Source organism: Salmo salar, chromosome 12 (genome assembly GCF_965601325.2).
Source record: "Salmo salar chromosome 12, fSalSal1, whole genome shotgun sequence".
In the NCBI taxonomy this organism is placed as follows: domain Eukaryota; kingdom Metazoa; phylum Chordata; class Actinopteri; order Salmoniformes; family Salmonidae; genus Salmo; species Salmo salar.
In genome coordinates, this window is record NC_138302.1 from 52,899,038 (window position 1) to 52,922,237 (window position 23,200).

The 23,200-nt window shown below is 42.7% G+C and overlaps 1 protein-coding gene across 27 annotated transcripts in view; it reads right to left on the reverse strand.

The window, feature by feature from the left end:
- Positions 1-23,200, reverse strand: part of ical (Calpastatin) — a 63,390-nt gene that overhangs the window by 5,198 nt on the left and 34,992 nt on the right. For 13 of the 27 annotated variants that reach the window (XM_014131747.3, XM_014131739.3, XM_014131740.3 and 10 more), the window contains 25 exons: positions 11,882-11,947; positions 10,249-10,398; positions 9,780-9,875; positions 9,281-9,409; positions 8,374-8,496; positions 7,959-8,003; positions 7,750-7,851; positions 7,545-7,625; positions 6,974-7,009; positions 4,845-4,931; positions 4,599-4,679; positions 4,066-4,140; positions 3,813-3,887; positions 3,553-3,594; positions 3,291-3,389; positions 3,085-3,201; positions 2,799-2,912; positions 2,371-2,484; positions 1,994-2,149; positions 1,785-1,883; positions 1,487-1,603; positions 1,155-1,268; positions 863-952; positions 601-705; positions 283-375 (listed from right to left, as the gene is read on the reverse strand). In XM_014131747.3, coding sequence (XP_013987222.1) covers positions 283-375; positions 601-705; positions 863-952; positions 1,155-1,268; positions 1,487-1,603; positions 1,785-1,883; positions 1,994-2,149; positions 2,371-2,484; positions 2,799-2,912; positions 3,085-3,201; positions 3,291-3,389; positions 3,553-3,594; positions 3,813-3,887; positions 4,066-4,140; positions 4,599-4,679; positions 4,845-4,931; positions 6,974-7,009; positions 7,545-7,625; positions 7,750-7,851; positions 7,959-8,003; positions 8,374-8,496; positions 9,281-9,409; positions 9,780-9,875; positions 10,249-10,398; positions 11,882-11,947 — 2,406 coding nt within the window. The remainder of the gene's footprint in view (positions 1-282; positions 376-600; positions 706-862; positions 953-1,154; positions 1,269-1,486; positions 1,604-1,784; positions 1,884-1,993; positions 2,150-2,370; positions 2,485-2,798; positions 2,913-3,084; positions 3,202-3,290; positions 3,390-3,552; positions 3,595-3,812; positions 3,888-4,065; positions 4,141-4,598; positions 4,680-4,844; positions 4,932-6,973; positions 7,010-7,544; positions 7,626-7,749; positions 7,852-7,958; positions 8,004-8,373; positions 8,497-9,280; positions 9,410-9,779; positions 9,876-10,248; positions 10,399-11,881; positions 11,948-23,200) is intronic. The other 14 variants (XM_014131763.3, XM_014131761.3, XM_045690458.2 and 11 more) reach the window with 9 other exon arrangements.

The window sequence follows — 23,200 nt, forward strand, 5'->3', positions numbered from 1 at the left end:
TAGAGAAAAATAATTTTTCACAGCACTGTATATACTGTTAATTATTTAGTCCTAATCCAATATAAAAAGAAAAGACGAAAGTGGGCAGAATTGTACAGTATTACTTATGTGTTATTGTGGAAAGTTCACGTATGTAGAAGAGCGTAAAATAACGTAAGGGCCGTTTAGTACCATTTTATTTGGTGTATTGCATTTACCACGTATTAGCGTTAGCATTTACGCTATCATTAGTATCTTCAGGAATACCCCTTTTATTTCCTACTACAACCCTGTATATGTTACCTTACGGTCTTTCTCTGTGGGCCGGTACTCAGCTGGAAGGCTGACATCTCTCTCCCCCATCTTGATAAGCTTCTCCTCCATGATCTTCTTCTCCTAGAATAAGCAGAGAGCAGACTCAGGTAAAATAACAGATAGCATTAGCTCATATAGGCTAAAGGTTTCGCTGCAGTGAGGTAAGGCTTATTTGTATTTTTTTATACCAAGGAATAGCCTTCAACAGTTGTGTTGCACAAGAGTGAATTTCCAGTCGGTCACACTTTAAACTAAATACATCTTGTGTAGGCTTAATGAAGCCTTCATGTCACCCTTTATAAGTACCTTGACGATGTCCTTGATTGAGACGGGAACGGGCTCTGGGATAGGGGTCATGTTCATTAAGGTGTCTGACAAGGCATCCAGAGCATCTACCGTCCCTGTAGACAGCTACATACATGCGCGTACACACACACACCACACACACACACACACACACACACGGTTACATGTCACTGCTGACAATGGGTATCTGACTGAGCCACTAAATGTGAATTAGGCATTGGACAACAGTAATCTCACATTAAGTGTGTGTGTGTGTCAGTACCTGGCGGTTAGCAGCAGATTTGACTGCAGGGGCAACAGCTGGGGCTACAAATTCCCCTGCCAGGGCGTCCAAGGCAAAGTCATCTGTGGTCTACAGACACAAAGGAGGAGAGGAGAGATGGAGGGAAAATGTATATGTTAAGTGAGTTGTTCTGCTACCGATGAAAAACTAAGAGACACTTAAAGCAACCAGACATAAAAACACGTATTGGCTGGTCATAGATTTATACAGAGCAGACCAATCACTGGATGGTTTGATAAGTGAGTGACCAATGGTAGAGGGTGTTGTTCACCTGTGTTGGAGGAGCTGGGGGGCAGAGGACAGGAGCCTGGACAGTTGGAGCCACAGAGGAAGACATGAAGTCACCTGACAGGATGTCCAGAGCCTCACCAGAGTCCATGGAGGGCTGGAGAGAGAGAAAGAGAGAAAAGAGAAGAGGGGAGGAGCAGACAGGAGAGGATAGGGAGGAGGAGAAGTGAAGAGGAAGAAGAGATGTAGTTAGGATTATCAAATTCCCTTACACCAATAACTCCTGGTTCTCTTTAGTTATGTTTCGTCTCATAGTGAAAAGTAATGTATTTTTTGATCTCCCAATGACTTGTGCTTTGCGTATATGAGGCACACCTCTTTCTTGGGAGGAGGAAGGTCTTTGCCTTTGTCCTCTGTGAACCTGTACTCTGGTGGGAGAGTGTCATCCCTCTCACCCACAAACACAGCTTCCATCTCTGTCAGCTTGCCCTCCTACACATCACACGCAACAACAAAAAAAGACACACACGTGTATACACACACCCACAAGCAGAGCTGAAATGAATTCTATCCTTAAAAAAAGGTCACTGGGACTGCTACACTATGTACTACACTGTAAGCTAGTCATTGTAAGAATTGAATAGAATAACTTTATTGTTCAGTGCATGTATACCGTGACAATGTCCTCAGGTCTGATCTTGGGAGGTTCGGGCGCTGGTTCTGGAGCAGCCAGAGTGTCTCCCAGAGCATTGAGAGCATCCAGGGACATACCCTGGAGAGACACACACACACACGGATCAGCTGTGTGCAGGGACTTTATTCTTCAGTTGATTCTCTTACTGCGCCTTAGATTTCTCCTGTGTCTACATGTAGCGTAGTTACCTCATCAGTGGTGGTTTTAGTATGTGCTGCGGGTTTAGTAGCGGCTCCGGGTTTAGTAGCGGCTCCGGGTTTAGTAGCGGCTCCGGGTTTAGTAGCGGCTCCGGGTACAACAGGGGCCATGCTGGGGGCTTCAAGGTCAAATGTACAAACGGCCATCTATAGACGGGAAGCAAGGGCAAAACACATATACATATGATATGACAGTACACAAGGTATACTGTACATATGCATGCACACACACACATCATGACCCGACAGTCGGCAATACACAAGGTACACACATACCTACACAAGCTCTTGTACATACACACACGAACACAAACTATATAATTTGAATACAATAAACACACACACACACAACACCTCAGTGAGTTTACCTGTGGGGGGTTGTCGAAGTGAGGCACCATGGGGGCCTGGACAGCGGAGGCCTTAGTAGGGGCCACAAAGTCTCCAGCCAAGGCATCCAGGGCTGCTAAATCATCTATTTTGGCCTGGGAGAGATAGACTCACATACTTACAGCTTATAATGCCTTCCTAAGGCTGTCATAAGATTGACAAAATGGCTGTTATAACATGCTATGAGCATTGATGACAACCCACTTTCTGCTATATCGGTTGATTCTTACTGACATGCCATATTATGATAGCCCTAAAGTAATGGCATTGGAGTGACTTTCACTTAGAAGATTACCAATAGACCCATAGAAAATGAAAGTATTGGAGGGGTAAATCAATTCCTAACAGAGTTGACCAATTAGTGGATGGTTTGATAAGTTAACGACCAATGATAGAGGGTGTTGTGCACCTGTTTGGGAGGAGCTGGGGGGCAGAGGACAGGAGCCTGGACAGCTGGAGCCACAGAGGAAGACATGAAGTCACCAGACAGGATGTCCAGAGCCTCGCCAGAGTCCATGGAAGGCTGGAGAATGAGAGAGAGAGAGAAAACAGAGTACAGAGGGGAGAGGTATGAGTACTGTGTCTCAAATCTCAGTATACTATAACATCAGATCCTTTTGGAGGTCGCCACTGGTATTTACTATAGGTGTGATGAAAGTGGGACATGAGGCTTTTGATGGCTTCAGAGGGCTCACCTCTTTCTTGGGAGGAGGCAGGTCTTTGACTTTGTCCTTTGAGAACCTGTACTCTGGTGGGATAGTGTCGTCCCTCTCACCCACAAACACACCCGCCTCTGATGTCAGTTCCCCCTCCTGCAGAACAGAAATGTGCACCAAAATGTTTTACACACGCGCATACGCACACACAAAATGTAGCACAGGCGGAATACAAGTCAGTGTACCGTGACAATGTCCTCAGGTCTGATCTTGGGAGGTTCGGGCGCTGGTTCTGGAGCAGCCAGAGTGTCTCCCAGAGCATCGAGAGCATCCAGGGACATACCCTGGAGAGACACACAGACAGAGGGACAGAGAGGGACATGAAGAAAGAAACATAGACAGAGAAAGGGGGACAAGGGGTTAGATTAAATGATCAACAAGCACACGGGATGATACATAGTACAACAGTAACAGTATTTCATTGGTTAGATAGAAACTGTGACAAACCTCATCCGTCTTAGGCTTGGTGTCCATTGGGGAGTCAGCCAACTGAAACGCAACAAACGTCAATAGATAACAGCTTCATGACCCGACAGAAGTATTACACGGAATACATATTTTGCATGGACATATTTTTTGTTGCCGCCACAGTACAGTACCCAACCCGCCACAAAGCATGACAGGCTGAGCTGCAATGATGGACAACCCAATATAACATTGGAAATAAGCGTTTGTCAGTGTTTATGTGGTGCTCATTATGTTGTTACCTTTTCCACCTTAGCTTTCTTGTCTGCGGGGGGAGCAGCAGACTTGCTCACAACGGGAGACTTAAATTCAGCTTTCTGGAATGGAGGAGAGAGATTATTTGATTCCGTTGGCTGAGCTGCAATGATGGACATCCCCAATATAACAGTGGACATAAGCGTTTGTCAGTGTTTATGTAGTGCTCATGACATTATTACGCATGGCTTATTAATGTGTGATCATGACGTAGGACCTGCTTTCTTTGGGGTTATTTACCTTTTCCACCTTAGCTTTCTTGTCCGCGGGGGGAGCAGCAGACTTGGTCACAACGGGAGACTGAAACTCAGCTTTCTGGAATGGAGGAGAGAGATTATTTGATTCCATTGAATACTGTTGCTTGGGTTCTAGTTGAGAGGAAGAGGGGAAACCCTTTGGTAAAAGCTCACTTGAACCCTTCACTATAAAGCTGTCTTCACAGCAGCTTATCTTTACATGACATAACAGTTGTCATAAGCTATTACAGCCGACATTGGTGTACGTCAAAATTACATGACATTGTCATGTTGTTTGCAACAGTATGCAGGGCAGGCTATTCATCAGAACCATGACATTGTAACCAGTAGATGGCTAGCGAGTTAGCAGTCCAACAAGCTAGCCAAAATGTTGCCAGGTGTCATTATGACCATGTTATGTCAACTGACGTTCCCTGACATTGCTTTTCATAACAGTTAACCATGTCACGCTAATTTCTTTTAGAATACAGTTTTACAATGGAGGAGTAAGGTGAAATATCAGCACTCTTCATTTACCTTGACAGGAGCGGGTGGAGGGGGAGCGAAGTTGGAGAAGCCAGCAGACAAGGCATCAATGGCAGCCAAGTCCTCCACTTTCTGTTAATAGATAATTGTATCACTATCATATAATTAAAACATGAAGAGTCGGGACCGCTGTCTCACCCGAAAGACTATGGGACTAATCACGATCCTGTTACCCAATGTATGTTTCAGGGAACATGACCCATAAGTGATTATAACCTGGAAATAGTGAAGTCTCACCTTCTCCTGTTTCTGAGGGATGGGAGCAGTAGAGGTCGTGAACCCAAAGGAGAGGGAGTCTAGAGCATCTTCTGTGCTCATGGGTTTCTGATACAAACAAACAAACAAACAAACAAAGCATAGTTATACACAAAGGGTTACAGTAAAAGTTGTCTTCATAATAAGCCACTAGATGGCACTATTTACTAACTCCAACCATTGAAAGAGGGCAGAATAACGTAGACCAGACCACACTTGGCAGACCAGAAGGAAAAGTACTGACACACCCATTACATTCCCTAAGATCTTACTCGCAACCAAGCACTTGGCAAAAGACTCTGAGCAGAATCCCTTTACTTAGCATCAGTTGTATTATTTTTTAAAAACAGCACGTAACCAATGGCCAGTTTTAGACAACTCACTTTTGACAACATACTTGATTGGTAAAAGAGTTTGCCTCATATCCAAAGAAGTTCTTAGAAGCAGAGGTACACAACAGAGAGAACTACAGTGCAAAACAAGGTGTGGCCCAAAGTTGGGACAGATCGTGAATAAGTGCGTGTATGGGTCGTTCCACGAAATGGGTTTCTTTTGCGGCACTTTAAATATTTAAAGTAGAAATTGTGCACCAATATTGAATTTTAAAAGCCTGTTATATTAAATGAAGTGCCCTTTAATATAGACCACATGAATGAAATAAATCTGAAGAAATCAAAGTAGCAAAATTCTGCATTTTGACATGTCCCTACGTCAACCCTGTGTATTTTAACCCACTAAACCACAAAACTTCGCTAAGTTTCACCATCAGCCCTAGTTCATTTGTTACTTTGACAAAGTCATTTCTGAGGATTATTATTTATGTCATGCGATTGATTAGTGATTAATTTACATCTGTCCCTCATTTTAAGGTCAACCCTGTTATGTGTACTGAACTTGATTTAATATGGTGAAACTATACCTTTTAATATTTTTTCCCCAAAAGAAACATTGAACATCTAATAGTGAAATCATAGAGTTAAAGCAGGTGAGCTGGTTCTACTGTTTTTGGCCATTTTTCTGGTGTTTTGTAACACGTCAAAACTTAGACAGGCATATTTTTATTTAACGATTTCAATGTTTTTGTAAAGCTTGCATTTAATTGCCACTCCCTATTGCACACAACAAACTTCCATTTATGGCTGATTTAAGATGAAATCGGCAACCCTTCAACCCTGTTACTTTATTTGGCACTTAATTGAATAATAGGGCAACATTTTAATTTCCGCCTAAATGGACATATCCAAACGTAATTCTTTTTATTTATAAAAAATAAATTAAAAAAAAGGGGCAATATGGCTTGAAATTACTGAAATGCTTTCTAAATATAGTTACAATCAAATTATAAACTACTTTCAAATGTCTTAGAACTGTAAAATAAATATCATACATAATGACAGTACAATATTGGCACTATTTAATTTAACTGCCGACAGAGAACGTTCTATTAAACGTCCACTGAGCGTCACCATTCAAATGTGTGCAGACTCGTTACAACTTCAGCTTTAAGCACAATTTCGTCCGTCTTGTGACCAAAATAAAGTGGTATTGTTTCAATTCTATGAAATTATTTAGTATTTTTTCCATGTCGAGAGCTTTAAATCCGGCTGAGAATATCACAGTGAGATGAAACCACAACGGCTGGATGCGCTAGACCGTCACCGTTCATATGCTGTCTCCCAGGCTGGGCTGGGTCGCTCAGAGGAAGAGCAAATTTATCTGGATAGTCCAGAAAATGTGACACGTCACTTCCTATACAAATGTGGGGTCTGTGTATGGGTGAATAGGCGTGGAGTAATGAGTGATCGTGTGTGCGCAAAAGGGTTTGGCAGAACGAGAACCGGCTGGTTGAGATGGCTCTACTGTTGTTTGCAAAGCCAACACCGCTCAGCGCAATGCAACATTCCACACTGTAGAGGTATCCAACACTGTCAGAAGAGACTGGGGCATCAGGCCTATGGTTTATTTTGTTCATGAAGTGTGTGTGTGTGTGTGTGTATGTGAGAAAGATTGAGAGAGAGAAGCAGAGAGAAAGAGGAGAGGGGGGAGTCAATATCTCCGTGTTTTCGCTACAGCATACAGTGCATCGCTTGGCAGTAAATACAATGACTTACCGGGACATCCTTTGGCTTGACATCTGCAACTGGGGCCTACGAAAATGAAGAAAAAGAATCATGAAAAATTATTTTATATAATAAAAGTTCATTAATTACATAGTTGAGTATGCCTAGATTTAAATAAAATCTGATCATGTTCTGAAAAGAATGACAAAAGGTTATTCAAGGGCGGTAACTACACAGGATTTTCCCACCAGGTCCAGAAACAAACCCTAGCTCTGACCCTCTAGGGCACATCACGTAGATCTGAAAGAATTGCATTGATATGGTAGTAGCTCCATCTTGGTCTCTGATCAGCTTGGTGGACATTTGGCCCTATTGCTTACACCTATCAAGTCCTCTCAGAACTACACAAGTGTCCAGGGATAGGCTAGGGGCTAGGAGACCTGATGACCAAGAGTTCCAGTCAAATGTGTAATGTCAAAGAGAGTATTGTAGTGCAAAGCTAAAGACACACAAACGTAAAGCTCTCTAACAGCAACATAAGTGATGATGATCATGACGACGAGGAGGAGGAGCAGGAGGAAGGAGACTGGAGGAGAAGGGGGATTAAGAGTTAGGGACTGACCATGTCCTCAAATCGGTATCCTGGGGGAAGTGGGCAGTCGTTCCCCCCACATATCACTCCCTCCTGATGGGTCAAGCCATGCTGTGTGACACATGCAATAACACACATTGTTACATTTGGTGACTGGGTGGACACACACATACATCTATCCAACTCGCACCGTGCGCGCACACACACACACACACACAATGTGAGGGTGCTGTACCTCTATAACCTCTGGCCCGGTGTATACGGGGGCTGCAGGGGCGAGAGGCTCTGACGAGGGCAAGAAACTAGCCAGGGCATCAAAGGGGTCTGCAGCAAGCTCCTACACATGATACGACAACTCAAACACAAGCAATGCAACTCCATGCCATTCATTGTTTTGTGCAATATAAAACCCACATGGAGAGAAAAGATAGATCAATGATTTACCTCTTTGGCTGTCTTGGCTGCTGGGGGACCTACTTCCACCTGTACCTGCAACCCGGAGCAGGAGAGGTTAGTGAATACAACACTGGGTTACTATCTGTGACACTGCTCAGCTCCCGTGCCCAACTGAGCTTCTGGGTGACTGTGGACTCAATTCAACCAAACCCACAAAGGTAGTACTCACGCAGGAGCAAAAGCACTCTTTTTCCTGTCGTCAAATAAAATATAGAATGGTACAGTAAACATTCCTCACCGCTTCCACTGCTTTAATTCATGGCTATATTGTGTGAAAACAAGAGAAAGAATGACAAGGACACAGGAAGTGATCAATGATAACCCCCTAACACCAGGGATAGCCCCACCCCCATGAGTCTTCTACTATAGCGTAGTTAATATAGAACAGTAATCCGGAGTCTACCTTGGTCTCTGGACCCTTCTGAGAGGGGCCTCCAGCCGCGGCACCGCCTGCAGAAACAGCCTGAGGCAACTTAGCGGGATCCTTTTTAGCCATGTCAGCTTTGCTTGATGTGGTGGGCACACTCTATAAAAGGCATATGGTTCACGCCATTAGACGAGGTGCAGAGCTCAGAGAGCTGCGCATAGCCTTAGAGTTAAAGTTTAGTAGAGCGATAGGACGATAGTTAACAGCTTATCTCCCCCGTAGGTAATGACAAAGGAAAGGCACCACGATAAGATAAGTGCCTAATCAGGATGTAATTTGCCGTCACTGTTAAGAAAAGTATTAGGACGGTAGTAAGCACCCCCGTAAGGCTTCAAAGAGGGTACAGCGAAAACAGAAATACAACAACAGGTCCCCATCAACCTAAACCAGGTAAACAAAGCCAGAAGCAATACAAGATGTGGTGCGACGCAACCAGAGGAAAAAGTTAAAAAGGTGGAAATACCATTGTGCCTTCTCTGTGGTGATGTGTCAGACACTGTTTGTCTTGACGTGTTGAGCGTAACACAAGTGTGGGCATGCTGGTAAGACTCAGTCACATTAGAGCAGAAGTGTCCGTTCAATTCCCAGTCAGACACCTCCGGGCCAGAAGTAAGGAAGTCCAAAAGCAGAGATATGTTTTGAAGGATATCGCCGTAGAGAAAAACGGAGGATGGATAATATATAAAAGGCGTGGAAGAATATGTTAAAGAGAATGACTTAAACCTCAAGGTCACGGGGAGAGATGATGACAAAGAAGACGTGGAATAGTGACCCAGGAAGAGAGTGTTGAAAGGGGGAGTGAGTTTAAAGAGCCAGGCCGGGCAAAGAATAAAAGATCGAGAAGAAAGATCGCCCCCACACTCATCGACAGTCTGCCATCTACCTTGGCTGTCTGTTTTGGAGACTCTTGGAGCTTCGGTACTTCAGCTCTCCACGGTGTCGCCGACACTCCGACAATATTTACTCCCCCAGGGGCAGGAGGTGTAGCTTTGGCAGGGTGCATGGGTGCAGTCTATATTTAAGAGGAATGAGTTAAAACTCAATGGCTACAACACAAACAGAGCAGATTCAATGTATTGGCACACTTTAAATTCAAATATGTCAAGGTGAATGGGGGCCCAGTGAGTGTGAGGTTTAGGGCTTATTAAAATCTAAAGTAGGGTAAAGTTGGCCCTAGACACTAAACTACGGTCAGTTTTGTATCCCTTCCCAAATTGGTTAAGTTAGGCATTTAGAGAGGGTAAGCTGATCCTAGATCTGTGCCTACAGGCAACATCTACTCGGAATCTGAAACTCAGCAGTCATTCAGGCCATTAAGAGGTCCTACAAGGGCCAGAGGATGAAACCATTACTATATTTAGGGGAGGGGTGTTTGGCGTTACCTTTGGGGTGTCTTTAGGACTGCTTCTGGTCCCAGGTGTTGGTATGTCAATAATAGTAGCACCTGCTCCAGCAGCGTTTGGAGAGACAAGTGTCGTCTACAAACCAAGAAACAGGCGTAGAACACATTATGGAAACGTGGTTCAGAAAACCAGCCAACAACATGTTATGCACATCACCAATGGACAGTGAAGGGTCCTAATCCCGTACTCCAGCATGTAAAAAAAGCACAGTCAATCAATAAGCTCATTGCGGTCATTGTGAATAGTGATGTAAGCAGATCGGAACACACCCTAGGCCAAGCTGTGAAGGAGGCAATGGTGGAGAGCCCAAGCAGATGTAAAGAGCGAGATTCCATTTAACAGAGTGTATACTACGCCCATGGGAACGCATTTGGGAAGAGAGTTAAGGATGTCAGAATAAGCCATGATTGTCCCACAAGAATCTCCATAGACCCAGCTACCAGTCTACCTCTGGCATCATCACTTTGGCCGCTCCTCTCTGCGTTGTCCCGGCTGTAGTAGGACTTCCTCCCGCTGCGACACCACTTCCTGTGGCTCCACCCATTGTCACGGACTCCGCCCTTGGCTTCGTAGCCATGGTCGAAGCGGCAGATGCACTCTGTAATGCAACAAGGATTCTGATTGGCTCGGTAACATTTGATTACTTTCAACTTGCCTTATCCAATTGCTTATCTATATAAAATTCTGTGCCTAGTGATGCTTTCCCCTCAAAAAACTACCAACAAATGACTGACAAGTAAAAATGAACAGATGCATATAGTGCTATAGATAACCGTGTGTGTATGCATAAATCTCTACATAGGTATATAGTGCATGCATGTGTATGATACTTGTGAAACACTTGTGAAACATGAGTAGCTTTCCTACGTAGTAAACTCGGTCACATCTTCACAAGCCAAAGGAATTTTCACTCTTCCTGGGTTTCACGCGGAGTCAGATACCAGAACAGGTGACATTTTATGTTGTGTTGTCATGGAGTTGGGGGACACGTGAATACGTCACCTCAGGTTAGCATCTCTGCCCTTTGCTGTCACCATTTGCAAAAAAAACTACTTTCAGTTCCCCCACTGCCCGCCCAACCCCACAACAAGAAAAACCGACATTCAACCAAAGGAAGTTTGTCCAATCTGTAGTTCCCTATAAATATTGGGCTGGAGACCAGTTAAAGAAGGTGCTGTGCAATGCGTGCTGACTATAGGTGTTCTCTGTAGTTAATCTCTCTTTTCTGGAGAGAAAGCAACTAAAAGAATGCTACTGTTTAGCATAGAGCTTTTGCACTGACATTAGTAGGGAAGACACTGACGGTTGTGCAAGTGTTGCGGATGGCCAAGTACATCGCTACTACCCTCCTGACAACTAGAAATACTGTCCCCCCAGGATCCAGAAATGCATTGGATTTTCTTCTTCATAACAACCTAATTTAACAGCCCATTTCCTGAATGGGTGACAACATAACAACACTGGTGTGTAATTACGTCTGGAGGTCATCACCTTTACAGAGTCAAGAATTTAAAAACTTGTTGCAAGTGCTGCGTGTTTCCCTCAATAAAGCCAAGCACAAAATAAACACAAAATACCAAGCCTATTAGAAATGTATAGAATAATTCAGGATATGTTTAAAACATTCTAGTTGGAAGCAATTGCAAAATCAAAATGAGCTGAATAACATAAGCCTATATTTAATTCTTAAGCCATTGTTCCACTCCCTGAACATTTGGGTGTGACCAACTCTTTGCCTGAATGGGAGGAAGAGGGGAGTTTTGTTTTTCTATGTGATCTTGCTTTCCCTGTCCTTTATGGTTTTATGGTAATAACACAGACTGGGACACACTGAGCAGCCGCTACTCTGTCGAAACAGGAAAGACATTAACAATACCAAGCATCGCCCAAAGAAGGGGCCAAAAAGGTCAAATACACTGGAAGCCAGATCAGAAACTGGGACCTATCCCAAAGAAAAGAAAGTGAAGGCTGGGCAGAGGAAGAGGAGGAAGAGGTATGTGTGAGAGAGGGAGAAAGAGAGAGGGGCAGGGTGAGAGAGAATGAGAAAAGATGGGTTAAGGAGGAGTGTGTAGTAATGGTACCTCAAATTGGGCTGGATTCACGGCAACCTGGGCCACTGAAGTGGACGAATATTGTTTGGGCTGCGGCTGGGGAGAGAGAGAGAAAGAGGGAGAGAGTTAAAAAAACATAAAATGAACGGAGAAGTTTGTCACTTATAGTAGGACACAGACTTAATCCTTGTCAGAATCACTGACGCAATAAGGCATAATCTTAACTTGAAATGAACCACAGCAAAACAAAACATTCCATGCTGCTCAAATGTCTGTACAATTTCCTCACCATTTCCTCACACACACAAGACTGTAATTACCAATTGGATGTCATGAAATTCGGGAGAAAAAGGGTACCCCAAAAAATATATAATAATAATAAAACAATATAATTTACAAGCTAACAAACAGGGTTGTCAAACTATTTTATAATTTACTGGGAAAATTATAAAATGAAATGTATTTTTTTCATACATGTTGTACCTTAGACCCTACTATACATAATCTGAGTTTGTGTCGTGCCCGCCATTGGTTGAGACACAACATGCTCTTGAATATAAGGTAGGTGTCATTTCAAATCATAGAAATATAAAAGTGATAGAATGGACCTATCCCTTCAGACCACAGCAATTTAGCTGGTCACCACTGAAATTTAAAAAAGGTGCAATACGCAGAAATTGCTCTGCCATTTCCTGTTTGCTATAATTCTAATAGTTTGTCTAATTTCAGTTTATGTGACAAAACAAGCAATCATTGTGTAGAATCCTTGTACCATCTAAACCACTGTAAAATATTTTTTCCATAGCCCAAAATATTGTATTTTCAGCTTTACAAAAGCGAAAGTAAAATACAAAATTGTTTAACTTAAGCATGGAAGCATAGAAATAGCATACATAGGACAGATCTACTGCGTCTTACACTTGCTTTCTATGAGAAAGAAATGTGAGCTATAGATCTGTCAATGTGAATTTGGTCAGGTTGCCCAAAAAGTTAAATATTGGAGCTTTAAACTAAATTTGAAATGGCGGCCATCTTTGTGGTAGTATTTAAAAGTCAACATTTCAATTCAATTTACATTTCAACAGTCTACCAGTGGTGTGAAGGGATAGGTCCATTCAAGAGCATGTTGTGTCTCAACCGATGCGGTCGTCACTAGTTACCACAGCCACAAAGTGTCATAGTTATGTCTAAACCTCGCTCGTCCACCCACCTTCGAATGTGAACTTAAATGGTCATGTTTATTCTATATTTCTATAGGTTTCCTATGGAGGATTGACAGTATAATTTAAAACAGTTATTCCCATTCAAGTCAACATTCTCTGATGTGTGGACCTCTAACCATGTTTGTGGTAGCATTTGAATGTCTACATTTCAATTGTATTCCCATTTTAGTACATTTATCAGCCAAAACATGACACCCATGCTATATTCAAGAGCATATTGTGTTTCAACCGATGGTGAGCACAACACAAAAACATCAGATGATGTAAACTAGGGTCTAAGCTATAACATATACAAATATGAAAATAATCGGAGTTTATACATTTTTTGATAAATTATGTTTAAGGGAGAAAAAAATGACAATAGAAAATAAAAATGTATTACAAGAAATGATAAAATAGTTTAACAATACTGTTTGTAAGCTTTTCACTTTTCCAGTGATGAAGACATGTATGTCTCATGGTATGATGGGGTATGCAACTTTGATGTGGTGCTGTCAACTCTGAACACCTTTATCTCTTGAATGTTTTGGTATTCAGGTCCAAAAAGTCACTTTCTGAACCCTTCTAAAATGGGCAAATATGTATGGAAAGTGTTGGTCAAATCAAAAGGGTTGCTGTCAAAAAGTGATTGAATTGAAATGGATTTAACCTTGTGTTATTATAATGCCTAACTTGTAGTTCTTAATGATATCAATTTTCAGTTATATATTCAAGAAGACCACAGGAGTCGACGATACACTTTCTGGAAATGTATCTATACTTGGTCAGAAACAATATTACAGGAAATCGGAATCTCTTGTGCCCTAGCTCATGTTCACACATCAAAGAGGACCCGTCAATTACCAACCTTAGGTGTGTATCCCAGAGGTTCTACATCCCCTGTTATACACTCTACAACTGAGACATGGGAAGCAGCTGATCTCTAGAGAGAAGGGTAAATGATATGACATGATTGACACCCCACATGTCAGTGGACTGATAGTATCATATAATAAATTCAAAACAGTTTGTCCAAGGACCTCTATACATCTTTTCTCATGATATTACATAACCAAGCAGATCCCATATCCCTACTGTTTGGTGTACGTGGAATGTACACATTGTGACTGAAGCGGTGAGGGTAACTAACTAACATTGCAGGTTTGAGGAATGCAGAAACCAGGTGGAGTTTGTTTAACCTGTCTAGGCCAGGGGGCAGTATTTTCACGGCCGGATGAAAAACGTACCCAATTTAAACAGATTACTACTCTGGCCCAGAAACTAGAATATGCATATTATTAGTAGATTTGGATAGAAAACACTCTGAAGTTTCTAAAACTGTTAGAATGGTGTCTGTGAGTATAACAGAACTCATATGGCAGGCAAAAACCTGAGAAAAAGTCAACTAGGAAGTGGAGGATCTGAGAATTGTAGTTCTTTCTAGTCCCTTTCGAAACTACAGTATCCGTGGGGTTACGTTGCACTTCCTAAGGCTTCCATTGGCTGTCTAAAGCCTTCAGAAAGTGGTTTGAGCATTTCCCTGTCACTGGGCAGATAATAGGAGCTCAGTTACTGAGTGGTCTGCCTGGCAACAAAGAGATTGGATATGCGCAGTCACGCGAGCACGTCGTTCCTTCTTTTTCTTCTTGAATGAATATGCTATTGTCCGGTTGGAATATTATCGCAATTTTACGTTAAAAATACCATAAAGATTGATTTTAAACAGCGTTTGACATGCTTCTAAGTACGGTAATGGAACATTTTGAATTTGTCTCTCGTTCCGCGCTCGCGCGTTATGCCTTTGGATAAGTGATCTGTATGCACGAACAAAACAGCGGTACTTGTATATAAATAAGGATCATTTCGAACAAAAACAACATTTCTTGTGGAAGTAGCAGTCCTGGGAGTGCATTCTGACTAAGATCAGCAAAGGTAAGAGAATATTTCTAATACTAATTCTGAGTTTAGGTTGCCCCGAACTTGGCGGGTGTCTGAATAGCTCACCGTGATGGCTGAGCTATGTACTCAGAATATTGAAAAAATGTGCTTTCTCCGTAAAGCTATTTTAAAATCTGACACAGCGGTTTCATCCAGGGGTAGTCTATCTATAATTCTTTAAATAATTGTTATATATTTTTTCAATGTTTATGATGAGTATTTTTGTAAATTGATGTGCACATTCACCGGACGTTTTGGTGGAATACATTTTCTGAACATCACGCGCCAATGTAAAATGCTGTTTTTGGATATAAATATGAACTTTATCGAACAAAACATACATGTATTGTGTAACATAATGTCCTAGGAGTGTCATCTGATGAAGATCGTCAAAGGTTAGTGCTTCATTTAGCTGTGTTTTGGGTTTTATTGACACATGTCCTTGCTTGGAAAATGGCTGTGTGATTATTTTTGTCTATGTACTCTCCTAACATAATCTAATGTTTTGCTTTCGCTGTAAAGCCTTTTTGAAATCGGACAATGTGGTTACATCAAGAAGAAGTGTATCTTTAAAATGGTGTAAAATAGTTGTATGTTTGAGAAAGTTGAATTATGACATTTTGTTGTTTTTGAATTTGCCGCCCTGATATTTCACTGGCTGTGTCCCGCAGTAGCCCAAAGAAGGGGACCCTTTTAGTGGAGGTGACCCACAGGGCAAGCAGCCTACCTACACCCTCTCCACCCATACTGCCTATTGGAGAATCTCAATTGCATACCCCTCATGTCCGCTCTACTTTCTTCCTTCTCAAAACCCATTAGAGGAGAAGGTGAGAGGGGCGGGACCTTTGATTTGACCTCTGGCTTTCTTATCCAATGGGTTTTGAGGAGGCGAGGAGTATGTGCTTTGAGATTTCCAGGGTCTCAAATGTCCCAGGGTTACAGCACAGCATAATGTATTTCTTATGGTATGAGTCCCAAGAATGTGTGTGAGTGTCTCATACCCTGCTAAGTATCTTTAAGAAGTTTCGATTGGACCAAGCAGTCAAGCCAGCTTAAAACAATTCTACTGTTACACAGAGATGACAGGATGGGAGATAAAGTCAGCGAGAGACAGGTGGAGAGAGTGAGAGAAAGAGTGACAGAGGTTGAAATCTCACCAGTCAAACTGTATACTAAATTCTTACTCGTAAAATCCTGTGCTATACTAACAGTATACTACTTATACTATTCAGATTAACTTTATTTTGCCATACAACACTACTTGGAGATGATTACTGATTACAAGCATTTCGCTACACTCGCATTAACATCTGCTAACCATGTGTATGTGACCAATAACATTTTATTCGATTTGTTGTTCACTCTGACAACATTACTTAATCTATGCACTCTTAGCACATTTTTTTCCTATCTAGATTCTAAAAGGGGTCTGCGGCTGTCCCCATAGGAGAACCCTTTTCGGTTCCAGTTAGAACCCTTTTGAGTTCCATATAGAACCCTTTCAAAAGAGGGTTCTACATGGAACCCAAAATAGTTCTACCTGGAACCAAAAAGGCTTCTCCTATGGGGACAGAGGCAGAAGCCTTTTGGAACCCTTTGTTCTAAGAGTGTGTCTTGTGGAAGGAGAGTGGTGTTGACACAAAGGCCTTGTCAAAACCCAGCTAAGGGCCTTAGCGAGCTAGGTTTGAGGCCATCACTGATTTGTACTGTACGTGATTAGATATGTGAAATCATGGTTGTGGCCTGCTGTTTTCACCAGTAAGTGATACTCAGTAATGAACCTCAAAAGGAAGGAAGGAAAGGATGCATCTGTAAAGTATTGGAACAAGTCCCCACTCAGATGGGTTGGGAGGAAGTAGGGAGGGGAACGTGAGATCACAGACACCCAGGGGCGGAAAGTGGGCTAACGAGTCACACTGCCCTCCTTTTGGATAAATATTTTTGCACTAGGCAACACACCAGCCTCTGACGGCGAATGAAAGGACAGACAAAGAGAGGGTGGAGGCTTGGCGTGGCACCTGGCATTCTGACTGGCTCATCTTTTGGCAACCAAAGAGATACAATTAGCTTGTTATCTGTATCTCTATGTTGGCAAAACTATACCAGAGCACTCTACTTGAATGCCTCTGGTTTGATCCAAGCTACTCAAGTATGACTCATGTTTATTTCAAATTGAATTATGGTTTATAAACAAAACTGAAACAAAGACGTTGATTCAAAAGGCATTTGGTTGCACATCTACTCATGTGATCATTACAGCAAAGGAACATGGGCATCTCACTGCGTGCTTTCCCCTCTGTCTTCCAACCGAGAGCACATGAAAGGAAGTGGCGTTGGGTGTGTAAACAAACTGCACTTCTCATTTCTAATGCAACAAAACCTACTTCAACAAACCCCACTGACTAACTACCCTGCCCATCTGGCTTTCATGTCATATGAAGTCCTTTTCCAACCTAACGTAGCAGGCGTACAAGAAATGCCTGAAACTAGATTCCCTTCATACTGGTCTTGACGAGAAGACTGTAGGAGGAGGTTCTCTTCTGCACTGTTCAACCAATCCAGTAAATGTGGAGGAGGAGTTACGATGGAGTGTTGCCTTGTTAACAGCCTCAATTCATCGGGGGCATGGACTCGACAAGGTGTCGAAAGCGTTCCACGGGGATGCTGGCCTACGTTGACTAATGCTTCCCACAGTTGTGTCAAGTTGGTTGGATGTCCTTTGAGTGGTGGTAACCATTCTTGATACACACAGAACATTGTTGAGCCTGAAAAACCCAGCAGCGTTGCAGTTCTTATCTTGCCCATTCACCCTCTGAAAGCCACACATACACAATCCATGTGTTTTAAGGCTTAAAATTATTCTTTAACCTGTCTCCTCCACTTCATCTTCACTGATTGAAGTGGATTTAACAAGTGTCATCAATAAGGGATCATAGCTTTCACCTGGATTCACCTGGTCAGTCTATGTCATGGTGTTCTTAATGTTAATGTTTAGTATACTCAGAGTATAACACACCTAAACACAGAGGCTAACATCAGTACACTATAGATAGCGACAGCAAACCAAGCCCCGGGAACCTGAACACAAGAGACTGATGTCAGTACAACATAGATATACAGAGATTTAACACTGGCACATCACTGTTAGGATTTAGTCGAAAGCTAGATTATATGAACACATGCTCATGTCCGCATTTAACTGGTTTAACATGTATATTGCCATTTTTTTATACTCTTGTAACTCTTTATTCACTGTGTATTTATTGTTTGTGTCTATTTTATATAAACACATGTATCTTAAACTCTGCATCATTGGAAAAAGACCCGTAAGCATTTCACTGTTTGTCTACACCTAACCTAATTATATATACTGCTTTGTCGAGACAAGGCCCAAATCCACGTCATCCGCGTGCAGAAAAGACGGAAAAAAAGGGCAAGGAGGGAGTGCCTTGCAAGAATTCGCTGATGTGTAGGTAAACCACCACTACCCTCCGTATTATTGGCCAACGTGCAATCATTGGAAAACAAAAAACTGGACGATCTACGATGATTCACCGAAACGTGGCCTTTTATGCTCGCTTCGAGGCAAGCAACACGGAAGCGGGCATGAGAGCACCAGCTGTTCCAGACGACTGTGTGATCACGCTCTCCATAGCCGATGTGAGCAAGACTTTAAACAGGTCAACACTCAAAGCTGCGGGGCCAGACGTATTACCAGGACGTGTACTCAAAGCATGCGCAGACCAACTGGCAAGTGTCTTCACTGACATTTTCAACCTCTCCCTGACAGTCTGTAATACCTACATGTTTCAAACAGACCACCATAGTCCCTGTGCCCAAGAAAGCGAAGGTAACCTGCCTAAATGATTACCTCCCCGTAGCACTCACGTCGGTAACCATTAAGTGCTTTGAAAGGTTGGTCATGGCTCACATTAACACCATCATGCCGGAAACCCTAGCCCCACTCCAATTCGCATACCGCCCCAACAGATGACGCAATCTCAATCGCACTCCACACTGTCCTTTCCCACCTGGACAAAAGAAACACCTATGTGAGAATGCTGTTCATTGACTACAGCTCAACTTAGTCCCCTCCTGTACTCCCTGTTCACCCACCACTGCGTGGCCAAGCATGACTCCAACACCATCATGTAGGTTTCTGACGACACAACAGTGGTAGGCCTGATCACCGACAATGATGAGACAGCCTATAGTGAGTGTGATGCCAGGACAACAACCTCTCCCTCAATGTGAGCAAGACAAAGGAGCTGATCGTGGAATATAGGAAAATAAAGGCCGAACAGGCCCCCCATTAACATTGATGGGGCTGAAGTGGAGCGGGTCGAGAGTTTTCCTTGGTGTCCACATCACCAACGAACTATCATGATCCAAACACACCAAGACAGTTGTGAAGAGGGCACGATAACACCTTCTCCCCCTCAGGAGACTGAAAAGATTTGGCATGGGACCCCGGGTCCTCATAAAGTTCTACAGCTGCACCGTCGAGAGCATCCTGACCAGTTGCATCACCGCCTGGTATGGTAACTGCTCGGTATCTGACCATCCGTAAGGCGCTACAGAGGGTAGTGCGTATGGCCTAGTACATCACTGGCAAGGGCATACAAGCTAATAGCCATGCCAAACTTACCACGGTCTGTCTTAGCTCTTAATTCAATGTCAAAAAGTACACACCAGACATCAACTCAGAGACATGTTTGTAAGTCAAGTGAAAAATCAGTTGGATCAGTTAGTCCGCGTTCACTACACAAGGGTAGTGATGAACATAATTGTAGCACATTTGGCTAATGTGTACCAATGGGATTTCTCCCCTGGTGTGCTAACTGCTAGCTAGGCCAGATAAGAATAATGCTAAACAGGCAACTGAGGTCCTCGGGAATGGGAAACATTTACCACCTAGCTGATGTCAGACCAGTGTGCGATAACTGTTGGCCTTTGACATCTCATTCACATTCCGTAGTCGGTGACCTCACGGCAGCAGATTGAGGATGACTGACCTTCGTCAACATGGTTACTTATTTCAGCTGAACACACTGATTCTCTATAGCTCCTCCAGCCATACCGTTCCACACTCCAGCTATACAGCCTATGACTAGGGATGGGAATTGCCAGGGACCTCATGATACGACATTATCACGATACTTTGCTGCCGATACAATATGCATTGCAATTCTCACAATTCTATATGTATTATGATTCGATACTGTGACTATTGCGATTTGATGTTCCAAACATTTCTCACCATGTCTGCTGAAGAGGAACAAGAGCCATGGGAAAACAAGCTATGATCAGTCATGGAAATAAAAGTGCTGAAAATAAATTGGCTCCCTATTTAAAAAGAAGATGGAGAATAAGCTATATAAACAGTGCTTTGGAAAGTTTTCAGACCCCTTGACTTTTTCCACATTTTGTTACATTACAGCCTTATTCTAAAATATATCTTTTTTTTATCCCACATCAAATCTACACACAATAACCCATAATGACAAAGTGTAAACAGATTTTTTGAAATGTTTGCAAATTAATAAAAAAACAAAAACAGAAATACTTTATTTACATAAGAATTCAGACCCTTTGCTATGAGACTCGAAATTGAGCTCAGGTGCATCCTGTCGAAGGAATTGTCCGTAGAGCTCCGAGACAGGATTGTACAGATCTGGGGAAGTGTACCAAAAGAATTCTGCAGCATTGAAGGTCCGCAAGAACACATTGTCCTACATCATTCTTAAATGTAAGAAGTTTGGAACCACCAAGACTCTTCCTAACGGGCCGCCCAGCCAAACTGAGCAATCGGGGGAGAAGGGTCTTGGTCAGGGAGGTGACCAAGAACCCAATGATCACTCTGACAGAGCTCCAGAGTTCCTCTGTGGAGATGGGAGAAACTTCCAGAAGGATAACCATCTCTGCAGCAGTCCACCAATCAGGCCTTTATGGTAGAGTGGGCAGACAGAAGCCACTCCTCAGTAAAAGGCCGCCCAAGTTGGAGTTTGCCAAAAGGCACCTAAAGGACTTTCAGAAAAAAATTCTCTGGTCTGATGAAACCAAGATTGAACTCTTTGGCCTGAATGCCAAGTGTCACGTCTGGAGGAAACCTGGCACCATTCCTACGGGGAAGCATGGTGGTGGCAGCATCGTGCTGTGGGGATGTTTTTCAGCGGCAGGGACTGGGAGACTAGTCAGGATCGAGGCAAAGATGAACAGAACAAGGACACAGCCAAGACAATGCAGGAGTGGCTTCGGGACAACAGTGGCCCGGCCAGAGGCCTTTAACACAAACATTTCTGGAGAGACCTAAAAATAGCTGTGCAGCGATGCTCCCCATCCAACCTGACAGAGCTTGAGGGGATCTGCAGAGCAGAATGGGAGAAACTCACCAAATACAGGAGTGCCAAGCTTGTAGCGAATTTGTATACATTTACAAACATTTCTAAAAACCTGTTTTTGTTTTGTCATTATGGGGTATTGTGTGTAGATTGATGAGGGAAAAAACTATTTAATCAATTGTTAGAATAAGGCTGTAACAGGCATGGATAGGCATGAATACTTTCTGAATGCACTGTCTACACTGGAATTTTGGTGCAGGTACAGCCAACTAGCACAAAAATATTATTGCGATAGTCAAAACTATACGATATATCATCAAAAATAATATCCTGATATGTAACTGTATCAATGTTTCCCCGCCCCCCCCCCATCACTACCTATGACCCCCTATTCTCAAATTCGGCCTCAAGGTCCACGGCATTCTTCCTCTCCACTAATGGACTGATTTACATCTGGGACACCAGGTGAGTGACATTAAATTAGTGACATTAAGCCCATACTAGTGTACACAAAAGTATGCTGAATGGATTTGTATCTGCTTGAGTGGCACACCCTTAAAACCACCAGTCACAACAACAAGGCTCTCTCTCAGGGAAAATCCATGCAGATATACACGTGATACGTAGACAGGTTAGGCTATTTCACCTAGCTCCCAGAACCACCCAGATACCCTTTAATACAGGCAGATAGATAAACAGTCAGCCCTACTGCATACAGTCCATTAAGAATCACACAAAGCACTGGCAGGGTAGAGAATAGAGGGCGGGTACCAGGCAGCATAACAAGATGTCTTAATGTCAATAGTGACCGTACAGCAGAAACCAGTCAACCACACGAATGCATCTCTCAGGGGCCAACCTAAACAGTGTTATAAACTGTAATCAGTCCCTTTTACTGCTGATTGTGATACAAGACTGGCTGTAACTTATTGGAGTAGGCCTACTTCATAAGTCTAACCGATAATTCTGTTTTGCTATTATTATTATTATTGAATAATAGCAAAACACTATTAGTGCCAATCTGTTAGTAGTTAATGTTTAGACTAGCTAGGCCAAACATTGCTTCCATAACTAAATTGTGGCAAAGCTACTGTGCTACTGCTTATCAGAAAGTATCAAAACACAAATATTGATTAGCTGAGAGCTAACCAAACACTATTCCAGCAAAAACAAAGAGTAACAAAAACACTATCATCCTTATCAGACAGTTCCAAAACACTATTACTGATTAGAAGTCCAACCAAGCACTACTACTTCTCATGAGACAGTATAACCCAAAACTGTATCACTGAGGTAAAAATGTAGTTGATTTTGGCTCACAGGAGTCTGACCTAGCGCTCTTCCAGCTCACCTGAGTCTAGCCCAGAGTCTGTGTTTGTCTACCTACCTGCGTCCAACGTTGTTTTAACATTCCTCATGGATTCCACAGTGAACAGGTCTGTGGGGGGGGGGGGGGTAACCAAACCCAAAATGCTAAATGCTAGCCACGACAGCCCATTGTTTACAGTCAATAAACGGTTCTTATACACGTTCAGAACATGACAGATACAGAATATGTTCTCTCTATGTATACAACTTTTCAACTGTCTCAAACTGGCTGTTATTTTGTCCGGGGTCAATATGAGATGATTATAAGACATTATAAATATTCCCGACAAGTCTTACAATGGGGCGACAGGTAGCCTAGTGGTTAGAACGTTGGACCGGTAACCGAAAGGTTGCTAGATCGAATCCCCAAGCTGACAAGGTAAAAAAAAAAAACATGTTGTTCTGCCCATGAACAAGGCAGTTAACCCACTGTTCCTAGGCCGTCATTGAAAATAAGAATTTGTTCTCAACTGACTTGCCTAGTTAAATAAAAAAATACT